The sequence below is a fragment of the Martes martes genome (genome assembly GCF_963455335.1).
Source record: "Martes martes genome assembly, chromosome: 2".
NCBI classification, from domain to species: Eukaryota; Metazoa; Chordata; class Mammalia; order Carnivora; family Mustelidae; genus Martes; species Martes martes.
In genome coordinates, this window is record NC_137889.1 from 105176554 (window position 1) to 105190052 (window position 13499).

The following is a 13499-nucleotide window of genomic DNA, read 5'->3' on the forward strand; positions in this document are numbered from 1 at the left end:
AAATATCTTCCCCCAATCAAAGGCTTGTGTTTTGACTCAGTTTATCGTATCTTGTAACTGTTTACAGGTTTTTTTTTTTTTTTTAAACTTCATTTAAATTTATCAATTCTTTCTAGGTTATTCCGGGCCTTTTATACTCCATATAAATTTTAGGATCATCTTGACAAGTTCAATTAAAAATTGTCAGTTCATCTGTGTTTAGAAAGGTATTGACAAAAGCATATCATAGTATTCCTGATTATTTAAATATCTCCTATGCCCATATTTATGTCTTTATTTTAATTCTTGATATTTTTATTTGTACTTTCTCTTTCATTGTACTTCCTATAATAGTTTTGTCTATAGTATTATTCTTAAAAAAAGAAACCAGCTTTTGTTTTAATTGATCCTTGCCATTATGTTTTCTTTTTTTTTTTTTTTAAGATTTTACTTATTTACTCAACAAAGAGCGAGAGATTACAAGCAGGCAGAGAGAGGGAGGATGAAGCAGGCTCCCTGCCGAGCAGAGAGCCAGATGTGGGGCTCGATCTCAGGACCCTGAGATCATGACCTGAGCCGAAGGCAGAGGCTTAACCCACTGAGCCACCCAGGTGCCCCTATTATACTTTCTTTCATTAAACATTTGCTGTAGGGGTGCGTGGGTGGCTCAGCTCATTAAGTGTTCAACTCTTGATTTCAGCTCTTGATCATTCTGACTAAAGATGTAGCAATTTTATTGGTCTCAGGGTCATGAGACTGAACAGTGTGCCAGGCTCTGTGTTGGGCATGGAGCCTGTTTAAGATTCTCTCTCTCCCTCCCCAAACTAAAAAAAAAAAAATAAAAAATAAATAAATGGCTCTACTCTTTGTAATTTTCTTTCTTATGTTAAAAGATAAGAAAAAGAACAGAGTAATTATTGAGTTCAGTATTTGGCCTCTCAATTTTTATTTCTACTATATCATTTTACTGCTTTCAAAAACTGTTTTTGCTGTATTGTGCAGGTTTTGACATATAGTGATTCAGTTGTCATTCAATTTTAAGTATTTAATGATTCCTTACTTTTTTTTTTTTTGAGGTATAACATATTCAGAAGTGTTGTTAGTTTCCAAACATATGGTTTGGGTTTTTTCTTTTAATATTTTCATAAATGATTAGTAACTTCATTATATATAGATAGGAGAATGTTATCTACATGACATCAACTCTGGCATTTTTTTTTTTTTTGCAACTCTTTTTGTGGATGAATACTCAATTTTTGGACATGTCCACATGTAGTAGAAAAAAACTATGCATTCTCTAATTATATGTCTATTAGATTAAGCTTGTAAACTTCGTTTCAATCAACTCAGCATATTTTCATAAAATATTTACATACAGTAAAGGATCCTAAAAGTAGCGTCCTAAATCCCAGCAGTCAAATAAATTGTCATCAATAGCAGCTAATATTAGATCTGGAAGGCAAATCACATGATGTGTGCACATATATACACAAACAGTCTTTGTTTCCTATAAATGCTCTGAATCTTGCTCCTGGAAATAAAGCTCCAATTTCTAGTCACACCATCCTCAAGAATTGCCAAAGTCTCATATTTTTTTGGCTATAAACTTACATAAAGGTTAAAAGACACACACAATATCGGGACTCCTGGGTGGCTCAGTTGGTTAAGCGGGTGCCTTCGGCTCAGGTCATGATCCCAGCGTCCTGGGATCAAGTCCCACATCGGGTTCCTTGCTCCGCAGGGAGCCTGCTTCTCCCTCTGTCACTCTGTCTGCCTGTGCTCACTCTCTCTCTCTCTCTCTCTGACAAATAAATAAAATCTAAAAAAAAAAAAAAAAAGAAAAGACACAATATCTCCAAACATGAAATAGGGTGGTCCTGTGGCTGAACTATTACAGACTGTTATTCCTGTTGCCAGAGACATACGCAGGTGGCCCAGACTCCCAGGGTAACAGGGCAGTGTTCTCTGCCTCTGTGGGTCCCCAGTGTGTAGAGATCGGCACAAGTCTTGCTTTCGACACAGCCTTGCCTTTCATGATGATAAATAATCAAACATCTATATTCATAAACAAATTCTAATTCTTTTGATCATTTCGATTCTCCTTATCTTCTTCAGATCTACTATCCTTCTTAAGATCTGACCTATGCATGACAAATCACTTCTGTAGCTATTTTCTGTTTTCTTTCTCAAATACTTCCAAATAATACTCATCAGGTTGTTGGCTTTTATTTTGTTTTGGTTATAATGACAATATTCTTCCTACTTGAACTGTACATATTGTCAGGTAACTGTCTGATGATTTTTTTTATCTCAGTGCTACTTAGACTTAATTGTGCTTTGATCAATACATATTGAGGAATATATGCTTCCTGTAACAGTTCTATTAATTAATCCATGTCTTTTCTTTTTATATTTGAAAGTATCCATTTGCTGAAGCAGTTAATTTATCCAAAAATCTCACCTAATCAAGTCATCCTGAGCATTCTATCAATATAGATCTTGTTGATTAAACTTGTTAGAATGTGTTCAGTCATTCTAATAAGCCCACTAATAAACTCTGAGGTTATAATGTGATTCCACATAATCCCAGGATTGATGTGGTCAGAATGTGAACAAGTCTGATAGATAACTTCAATGTCTTAAGTTATTTTGAGCAACCAAAGGACAAACAAAAACTAATAGTACTTTGACATCAAAGCAATGCTTAGTATACAGCAAAACAGGGAGATCCTGGGAATATATACCAGAATAATTTTGATTCAAACATCTCAGTGTGGTTTTGAAAAGATGAAATGCCAAGTCAAAATACTCCAACTACAAAGAATTTCATTATTACAAGTTAATAAAATTTTCCCAAGAAAGTATTATCTAAGCTGGGTTCGAATCACTAGATGCTAATAGATCAATTCTCTGACTTACACATTTTTAATGCTGAAATCCCATATACAATATGCTCCATTAGAAGTAGTGTAGGTGGACTGATTTCTCTGCATTTGGATTTTCTGTGGTATTCTCAGTGAAAAATCAGTTTAGCACTTTCTTCATTATTATGAAGCACAACAAAGTTACCACACCACGTAATTAAGCCTAGATGTTAGGGTTTCTGCTCTAATCTTGTTACTCAGATCTACCTAAATCACATCCATAGCTTCCAATTATTCTTTTTTCCAAGAGGATTATTTTCCTACTAATATGATAGGAGACAAATAAAAAACAGGATATAAGATAGAAACTTTAATCTTCTAGTTAATTTTAAGACAAAAATCTATTATACCTATTATTTATAAATCCCAAACTAAAAGCCTTAATTTGAGAGAGAGACTACTTGGACAAAGATAAAAAGTTTTTTGTTTTCCTTTATTTTTCTCCTTAAAGAAGTAATAATAAATATCGATGAGAACTAAGTTCAGAATATAACATAGATATATATACAAAACTGAAAACGTGGGGAAAATAAACTGATATTGTACCCTGCATTACTAATAATGGCTTCCCTGATCTTCCCTACCTCCTATAATCTGTCTTCACCAATGTAGCCAGAGTGATCTTGAAAAATCTAAGTCAATTAACATTATTCCTCCACTTAAAACTAGTTAGTGGTTCCATATCTCATTCAGAATAAGAAACAAATTTTTTTTTTTTAAGATTTTATTTATTTGACAGACAGATCACAAGTAGGCAGAGAGGCAGGCAGAGAGAGAGAGAGGAGGAAGCAGGCTCCTGGCTGAGCAGAGAGCCCGATGCAGGGCTCGATCCCAGGACCCTGGGATCATGACCTGAGCCGAAGGCAGAGGCTTTAACCCACTGAGCCACCCAGGCGCCCCAAGAAACAAATTTCTGAAGACAGTCTTTACAGACTATTTTACAGGGTCTTTCACAATAATTTGCCACCGCTTCCATATCCAGATCCAAACATTTCTGATCTTACCTCCTCCTGTCTCCCCTAGTCTCCTTCTACTCTACCAATCACTGTGGTACCTTGGGTATTTCTTGAAATGCCAGGCATCCTCTTGTCTCACGGCCTTTCGGACTGTGGCCTGGGATGCTTTTCCTCCAGATGGCTACTTGGCTAATACTCTTACCTTCTACAAATCTTGACTCATGTCAGTCTTCTCCTAGAGAGGCTGCCCCTGACTCTCTTTTTAATAACTACAACTTTAATCCCACTCCTGGCACTTCATCCCCTCTGCCCTGCTCATTTTTCATACTAGCATTTATTGTACTCAGACACACTACAGTTCGTCCTTGAACAAGAGGGGATTGAACTATGCAAGTCCACTTACAAGTGGATTTTTTTCAATAAATATAGTACAATACCATAAATGTATTTTCCATATGATTTTCTTAGTAACTTTTTCTTTTCCCTAGATTACTTTATTGTAATAACACAATATATAATTCATATAACATATAAAGCATGTATTAACTATTTGTGTTATCAGTAAGGCTTCTGGTCAGTAGTAGGATGTTAGTAGTTAAGTTTTTGGGGAATCAAAAGTTATACATGGATTTTCGACTATGCAGGGGAGTCAGCACCCCACACCCCCTGCATTGTTCAGGGTCAGCTGTATATATTTTCCACGTATTTATTTATTATCCATTTCCCCAACTACAATGTTAGCTACATAAGGGCAGAGGTTTTTCTTGTCTTTTCTTTAATACTGCATCCCTAGTACCTAGAATCTTACCAAACCCAGCAGGTACTAATTCAACAGCTGATGAATTAGTGGGGGGGAAAAAATCAAAGCAGCCATAGTGCAAAAACACTTTTATTGTTCCTGAAGTAAAGATCTAAATTCACTAGCTTCAATCTCATAATCAGTTTAAGATTAAAAAGAAAAACTTAATTTATAAATGGGATTTCTAGCCTATGACCACTCCTGAACACACTTTATATAGCAACATTACCTGATTATCTGAATATGAATTTTCTTATTTAGTGGTCTCCAAATCAAGCATTAATTTCCTAAAAAATTCAGTTGCCTCCGGACAGCCTTATCATTAAGATATATAAAAATCGAAGGATATCATCTTAGCTAGAAGGAAAGCTTGCAAGACAGCCCAACTAAATGGGAAAAAAAAAAGAGAAATAGTTTTCTTTCATTTTTCTTGAGCCAAAATGCACATGCACCAGCAGCCAATCATAATTTAGACACTCGATGGTAGGTCACTCATGGGAACAGGACAGTACCAGGAAGAGTAAATGCATATAAACAATAAATTGGTGATATTAAGAAAAGTAGCTTCATATGAAATAAGTGGTTAACGTACCTTATTTTTTAAATTTTTTTTGACAGAGAGAAAGAGAGAACATGAGTGGGAGGATGGGCAGAGGGAGAGAGAATCCTCAAGCAGACTCCCTGCTGAGCACAGAGCCATGACCAGGAGATCATGACCTGAGCTGAAGGCAAGAGTTGGACACTTAAACCGCCTGAGCCACCCAGGTGCCCCAATGTGGTTACTGTACTTCAGAAAACAGAATTTAAAAATTCAACTAAAAGATTTTCAATTCTCCAGATTAAAAAAGAATAGATTCTAGTGTTGTTTTTAAACTATCCTTCTCAAAATACTTGGTACATTTCATTGCTAGATTTTTTCAGAATTTCTGCTAGATTTCCCCATGAAGTTTGTAAGGTTAAAGGATGCTTTGAGTATTTGCCCCTTACCAGTTCAACTATTGATCTTGCTTCCTCTTGAGTGCAATGGAAAGGGCTGTCACATACCTGCACATTTGTGCTGGAGAGGAAAAGACAATGTTATTATTAATTGGGATAAAAAAAGAAGCAATTACTGAAAAAAGAAAACCAATCCCAAATACTCTACATTGAATGCAGAATTCCAGTAATTTATTTCCAGCCAGTGAAAAAGGACCTAATGAATATAAACTGAGATATTTGTACATTCTTTCAGGCAAAGTTATAAATATAGTGTTCCACAGCACTACACATTCTAAATTTTTTTAAAATTTAAATAATAGTATACAAATCTAAATAATCTCCTGGTATATAAAAGACTGTACAACACAACTACACTTGGCCTTTAGTAAGGAAAAGAAAAACCAAACTTGACACATGGAATGATGACTATAAGGAAGACTCTTCATCTAAGTGAGGTGGTAAACACTACAACTGGCCAGTGAAAGATGCTATGGAATCTCTCAGCTAGGTATGGAAGGCTAAGCTAAGAGTGATGAGAGGAAAGCACATTGAATATGAAAACTCAGTTTTCTTCGGGGGAGGGAAGCTCAGGGAGGCATAGACAGGAGCCCCTTCTATGGTCAAGGCCTTCCCACACAATGGGGAATGGTAGGCTATCCCCGTAAGCATGTCGCCCACTGTGTATTTCCTACTTCCTGGAGGAAAGCAGAGGCATCATTCCTTCCAAAGATACTAAGAATGATTTTTTAAAATTTCATCAAAGAAATTAGATTAAAATGGATATAGAAAGAGGCAGTGAAGGAGTTAAAACCAAAGGGAAAAGTAATTAGCAGATCCCTAAAGAAGATGAAACACAAACACACACTTGCCCTCCAAGTGGACTTGAGAGATATATATTATCAAATGCACTTTCATAATGGTTTCTGTGAAATATTTTGGGATATATTGATAAAAAGACCTGTCTAGTTATTTATCTTTGTAATTACATCTGTCTGTAATCAGACATTGGGTATACAGCAATTACTGTTAAGTGGCTGTTCTGCTTTCTATCCAGACTCACAATGTGGGATTTATTTCATTCTTGGCATGAATAAAATCTGATGCAAGTTGGCATTATCTTTAAGACTATTTTGTATTCTCTTCTCCACAGCCCATACTTAAGTAGGCTAAAAACTAAAAAAGGTAAGGCCTTATAAGTCAGATGTTTCCCGAAGAATGTCCAAACTAAATTTAAAAAAAAACAAGGCAAAAAACTAGACACTGCGAAGTCTTAAGTCCTCGTCCTCTGAAGAAAGCACGGTGTATGCTAAATAGGCTAGTTACAATGTTTTTAACATTATAACTAAACCTAAGTAAAACATACCTTGGAAATTCTGGGAAAATGATGGTAAGAAACAGGGAAATCTTCTCTAAATAGGGCTGCCAGATAAAATACAGAATACCCAATTAAATTTGAATTTCAAGTAAGATCAAACTATTTTTTAGTATGTCTCAAACATGGCATGAGACATTTATTTTTAAAAGATGTGTTGCTCTGAAATTTAGATTTAACTGGATATCCAGGATTTTATGTTAAATCTGATAACCTATTTCTGAAGTAACCCTCTGCTGCTACAACAAAGCAAACCATCAACAGAAATGGTAGAAAAGAGTCAATATTAAAGCCAACAATGTAAATTTTTAAAATTTGAAGTAACTTTTTAATATCCCCAGTAAAATATCTTGACAAGTAACCAATGGAATGGAGGAAAGGCAAGAGACTCTGCCATTTTCATGTTGGACAAATTAACAGTACAGCTGTTTCAAGAATGAAATGGAAGGGAACCTGAGTGGCTCAGTGGGTTAAAGCCTCTGCTTTCGGCTCAGGTCATGATCCCAGGGTCCTGGGATCGAGTCCCACATCGGGCTCTCTGCTCAACAGGGAGCCCGCTTCCTCCTCTCCCTCTGCCTGCCTCTCTGCCTACTTGTGATCTCTGTCTGTCAAATAAATACATAAAATATTAAAAAAAAAAAAAAAAAAAAAAAAAAAAAAAAAAAGAATGAAATGGAAGGTATATACAAATAGACTTAAGAGATTCTTGCAAGGCACACCAATATAAAGATGAGAGATCATGAAGCCTCTTGTTTACTTTTTCTCCAATAGGCTCTTCTACTACCATCAGCTAAAAACAGTGCCAACTTCCTCACTGACATCCTTTTAGTTAATAAAGTATACAATCTGGGTTGTAATATATTTCCCTCCAGATTTAATGTACTTTGAATGTTTGAAGGCATGTTATCAGACACATTTTTATTTTCTGTAAATTGGCCCTTATGTAAAAATAGCTAATACTGATTCATATTTACTGATTCAAAAAATTATTCTTATACTAAATGTATAAGATGCTGGGGATATAATACTGAACCACTGAACCCCTGTGGAGTTTATAATACTTAGGCGTTCTCTTTAGTTTTAAACTACAATTATGGCCTGCAAAAGAAGAAGCAGTGTAATCATTTAAAGAAAGGAATGACTAAGATGAAGGTGTCTATAATAAATGAGATTTAAAATAAGGACTAAGGAGACTGTGCTGCTTTCCTTTTATAATATGATATTAAATATTTTGTTCTAAATTTACAAATATTATATAGTCTATATACAATCTTGCTCACCAAAATAAGCAGACATGACATCAGATGATCAGCAATACCAAAAATGCCATGGATGACAAACCAAACTTCATTCAAAAATAATAAAAAAAGTGCGTTAATAGATACATAATAGTACAAAATGACAGACTATATAAAAAGATACCTGCAAATAATACATAGACACATGCAAGATGAAATTTACAGGGCAAGCAATATGGAACATTTTAGTAAAGAGAAAATTATCTTCTTCCACACAATCTCAAATCAGACAAAGGCTCACACTCAGTAGAATCCTCAAAGACAGTGTCCAGGATACAGATTTGCCAAGACTTTTCATTCTAAAGCAAAGTAGTCAAGAAAAAAGAAGAGAAAAAATTTAAAGAGCCAAGGATGATAATGATTTTGGACCATAACCTCTAGAGTTTACAGAAGAGAACTGACATTGAAGTAAATCTATAGAAAGCTAAAAGAACTGGAGCTCTACATACATAGATCAAATACACCTTCCTCTAGAAAGGTAAAAAGAAACTATTTTAAGAACTACACAATTTTGAAGAACATATCTGTGTATTTGTAATACTTAGAGTTATTCAGTAAGCATGTGTAAACTACTTACTATGTGTCAAGTCCTGTCACTAAGTGCTGAGATACAAACTCAAAGCATAAAAAAAAATAATACAACAGGGGTGCCTGGGTGGCTCAGTGGGTTAAAGCCTCTGCCTTCAGCTCAGGTCATGATCCCAGGATCCTGGGATCGAGCCCCACATGGGGCTCTCTGCTCAGTGGGGAGCCTGGTTCTCCCCCTCTCTCTGCCTGCCTCTCTGCCTGCTTGTGATCTCTGTCAAATAAATAAATAAAATCTTTGAAAAAAATAATAAAAATACCAAGTTCTACACAGAGGAGTATATAGCAATGATCTGAGAGCACAGGTAATCTGCCCAAAAGAAATAAAAAGCAGAACTGCTTCTTGAAGAATAAGCACGCATTCATGGAGGAAAGACAATGAAATAGGAGGGGATAGAACATGAGGCTGGAAAAGAAGGTCTGGACATGCTGTTTAATATATAGAAGAGCTGGATTATATTCAAGATCAAAGGAAGCTATAAGAAGTTTTTAAGCAAAAAAATGACAATCACATGTGTATCTGTCAAAGATAATTCTGACAGTACTATATAGAGTACATTAAATAAGAAAGTGGTTGTAATATAAAGTAATATAAACAACTTATGAATAAATGACAAGTAACTGAATTAAACAAAGTAAAACTGAATTAAAACTGAATTAAAAATTAAATTAAAAAAAATTCAGATGCTCTAGAAGTGCATCTGGGAATCAAAACATGAAAAATTTGAAAAATCTGGAAAATAGATGGGTCAGGATAAATAATGGTGAAATAAAATAAACTGGCAAAATAAACAGTACATCTCTGATTTCTTAAAAATTAGATAAATAAGCCATGGTGGAAGAAAGACCAAGAGGGGCTGAAGAGTAAAGCTCAAATGGCAAAAACTCTATTTCTCCTACAACACAGTAGAAAGTTACTTTACGGAAGAATAGAAATAATCAAATTCTCTCTGTTAAAAGAATATGTAGCTTTCTCAGTAGTAAAGAATAGTAGTAAAAGTAGTAGTAGAAAGTAGAAAAGTAGAAAAAGTAGTAAAAGACTATATAACTTTCTTAGTAGTAAATACTAAGCAATGGAAAAAAAAGAATAAAAACAACAACACAAAGAAGACTACTCAAAGTATCAGTTACAGAATTTAATACATGCAGGGATCCTGGAAGCAGAAGAGCCGCACTAGATTTGAAAAAAAACAAATACCTGTTGGTTTTAAAATATTAGTCAACAATTTACTCCAACAGGTATTACTGAGTGACTACCACATGTCGGGCATAAGGAATATAAAGATGAATAAGGTATCTTTATTTATCTGCTTTTGAGGATCTTATGTTCCAGAAGAGGAGACAAATTCATAAACCAAGCAGTTAGTAACTGGTAAATGCAATGACAGAAGCTCACAGGGAGCAAGGAATGTAGTGTCCTCGAATGCCAGCTCATCTGAAGGAAAGCTTCCTAAAGAAAGTAAAGTCAAAACCAAGTCTCAAAAAGAGGAGTAAGTTAGCTAGTTCAAGAAATGAGAATCCAAATCGACCAAGAAGTCAATCTCTCACTCTTTGCAGGTGATATTATACTTTATGTGGAAAATCCAAAAGACTCCACTCCAAAACTGCTAGAACTTGTAGAGGAATTCAGTGAAGTGTCAGGATATAAAATCAATGCATAGAAGTCAGTTGCATTTCTATACACCAACAGCAAGACAGAAGAAAGAGAAATTAAGGAGTCATTCCCATTTACAAGTGCACCCAAAATCTAAGATACCTAGGAATAAACCTAACCAAAGAGGCAAAGAATCTGTACTCAGAAAACTAGAAAGTACTCGTGAAAGAAATGGAGGAAGACATAAAGAAATGGAAAAACGTTCCATGCTCATGGATTGGAAGAACAAATATTGTGAAAATGTCTATGTTACCTAAAGCAATCTACATGTTTAATGCAATCCTTATCAAAATACCATCCATGTTTTCCAAAGAAATGGAATAAATAATCCTAAAATTTATGTGGAAGCAGAAAAGACCCCAGATGGTCAGAGGAACGTTAAAAAAGAAAACCAAAGTTGGTGGCATCCCAATCCAGGACTTCAAGCTCTATTACAAAGCTGTCATTATTAAGACAGTATGGTACGGGCATAAAAACAGACACATAGATCAATGGAACAGAATAGAGAGCCCAGAAAAAGACCCTCAACTCTATGGTCATCTAATCTTCGACAAAGCAGGAAAGAATATCCAATGGAAAAAAGATAGTCTCTTCAACAAATGGTGTTGGGAAAATTGGACAGCCACATGCAGAAGAATGAAACTGGACCATTTCCTTACACCACACACGAAAATAGACTCAAAATGGATGAAGGACCTCAATGCGAGAAAGGAATCCATCAAAATTCTTGAAGAGAACACAAGCAGCAATCTCTTTGACCTCAGCTGCAGCAACTTCTTCCTAGAAACATCACCAAACGTAAGGGAAGCAAGGGCAAAAATGAACTACTGGGACTTCATCAAGATCAAAAGCTTTTGCACAGCAAAGGAAACAGTTAACAAAACCAAAAGACAACTGACAGAATGGGAGAAGATATTTGCAAATGATATATCAGATAAAGGGCTAGTATCCAAAATCTATAAAGAACTTATAAAACTCAACACAAAAAGAATAATCCAATCAAGAAATGGGCAGAAGACATGAACAGACAATTCTGCAAAGAAGACATCCAGATGGCCAAGTGACACATGAAAAAGTGCTCCACATCACTTGGCATCAAGGAAATACAAATCAAAACCACAGTGAGACACCACCTCACGCCAGTCAAAATGGCTAAAAATTACAGGTGTTGGTGAGGATGTGGAGAAAGGGGACCCCTCCTACACTGTTGGTGGGAATGCAAGCTGGTGCAGCCACTCTGGAAAACAGTATGGAGGTTCCTCAAAAAGTTGAAAATAGAGCCACCCTATAGCCCAACAATTGCACTACTGGGTATTTACCTTAAAGATACAAATGTAGTGATCCCAAGGGGCACATGCATCCAAATGTTTATAGCAGCAATGTCCACAATAGCCAAACTATGGAAAGAACCTAAATGTCCATTAACAGATGAATGGATAAATAAGATGTGTATATATATATGCAATGGAATATTGTGCAACCATCAAAAAAATCTTGCCATTTGCAATGAGATGGATGGAACTAGAGGGTATTACACTAAGCAAAATAAGTCAAACAGAGAAAGACAATTATCATTTGATCTCCCTGATATAAGGAATTTGAGAGGCAGGGCAGGAGGTTGCGGAGGGTAGGGAGGGTAAAATTGAAACAAAACGTACCAGGGAGGGAGACAAACCATAAGAGACTCTTAATCTCAGGAAACAAATTGAGAGTTGCTGGGAGGTGGAGGGGGAGGGATAGGGTGACTGGGTTATGGACACTGGGGAGGGCATGTGCTATGGTGAGTGTTGTGAATTGTTTAAGACTGATAATTCACAGACCTGTACCCCTGAAGCAAATAATACGTTGTATGTTAATTTAAAAAAGAGAGAAAGAAATGAGAAGAAAATAGTGGCAAAGGAAACAGCATGAATGGCCTGGAGGTCAATCAGAGCATGGTATTTGTGGAGTAACAAGTGATTTTACGTTGCTGCAACATGAAGAGGTCAGAAGTGATGGAAAATGAAGCCAGACAGGTAGCAGGGGCCAAATCCTAGAAGGTCTTATTTATTCTTCTCTGAGAAGTTGGGACTTTTTGGTTCTTGAGCAGAGAGGCTTATCAGAAGCACTTACGTACAAAGCTTTAAAACACAGATGCTTAGACCCTACTCCTCAGAGAGCCTAATTCACTGGGTTTAAAGGAGACAGTGCACCTGAATTTTCCAGTTTCCCTAGGTAAATATAACACACTATATGTGATTTGAGAGAAATGTTGTGATTAAAAAAAAAAAATGTGGACCTAAACTCAACTGAGTAGGGAAAATAGGATAAAAAGGAATGGGGGAGGTCACTGATTAGTAACAGTGTAGATATATATATATATTTTTTTTTAAGATTTTTTTTTTTTTTAATTTATTTGACAGACAGAGATCACAAGTAGGCAGAGAGGCAGGCAGAGAGAGAGAGAGGAGGAAGCAGGCTCCCTGCTGAGCAGAGAGCCCGATGCGGGGCTCGATTCCAGGACCCTGGGATCATGACCTGAGCTAAAGGCAGAGGCTTTAACCCACTGAGCCACCCAGGCGCCCCAGCAACAGTGTATATTTTAAGGAATTAAGAGAAAGAAGAAATTTACTAAGACAAAGGGAATAAAAACTTTACTATTGTGAATATAGTTTTACAAATCAAGTAGTGATAAAAATAAGAAAATAATGGATAAAACGAGTTAAAATCTGAAGATTCTGACTTTACAGTATCTAGATGCATAAAATTTATGCCCAGAAATTTATGTCCTGAAAATCCTTAAGCTAAAAAATTATTTAGTTGTATTTCCTTGAAAAGACAGAGGTAGAATATAGCTGGTAAGAGTACATTTGGAATCTGGCTTAAAACCTGGCTCTACTACTCGGTGTGACCTTAGGTCACTTAATCTCTCTGTGCTGTCAATTTCCTCATGAGTAAAATGGAGACAATGATAC

General features: G+C 35.8%; 1 protein-coding gene across 4 annotated transcripts in view; it reads right to left on the reverse strand.

The window, feature by feature from the left end:
* Positions 1-13499, reverse strand: part of PPA2 (inorganic pyrophosphatase 2) — an 88668-nt gene that overhangs the window by 13485 nt on the left and 61684 nt on the right. For 2 of the 4 annotated variants that reach the window (XR_013966459.1, XR_013966460.1), the window contains 2 exons: positions 5646-5715; positions 4888-5044 (listed from right to left, as the gene is read on the reverse strand). Coding sequence is in view for 2 of the 4 variants with exons in the window: in XM_080797529.1 (XP_080653655.1) it covers positions 5646-5715 (70 nt within the window). In the remaining 2 variants the exon portion in view is untranslated. The remainder of the gene's footprint in view (positions 1-4887; positions 5045-5645; positions 5716-13499) is intronic. The other 2 variants (XM_080797529.1, XM_080797528.1) reach the window with 1 other exon arrangement.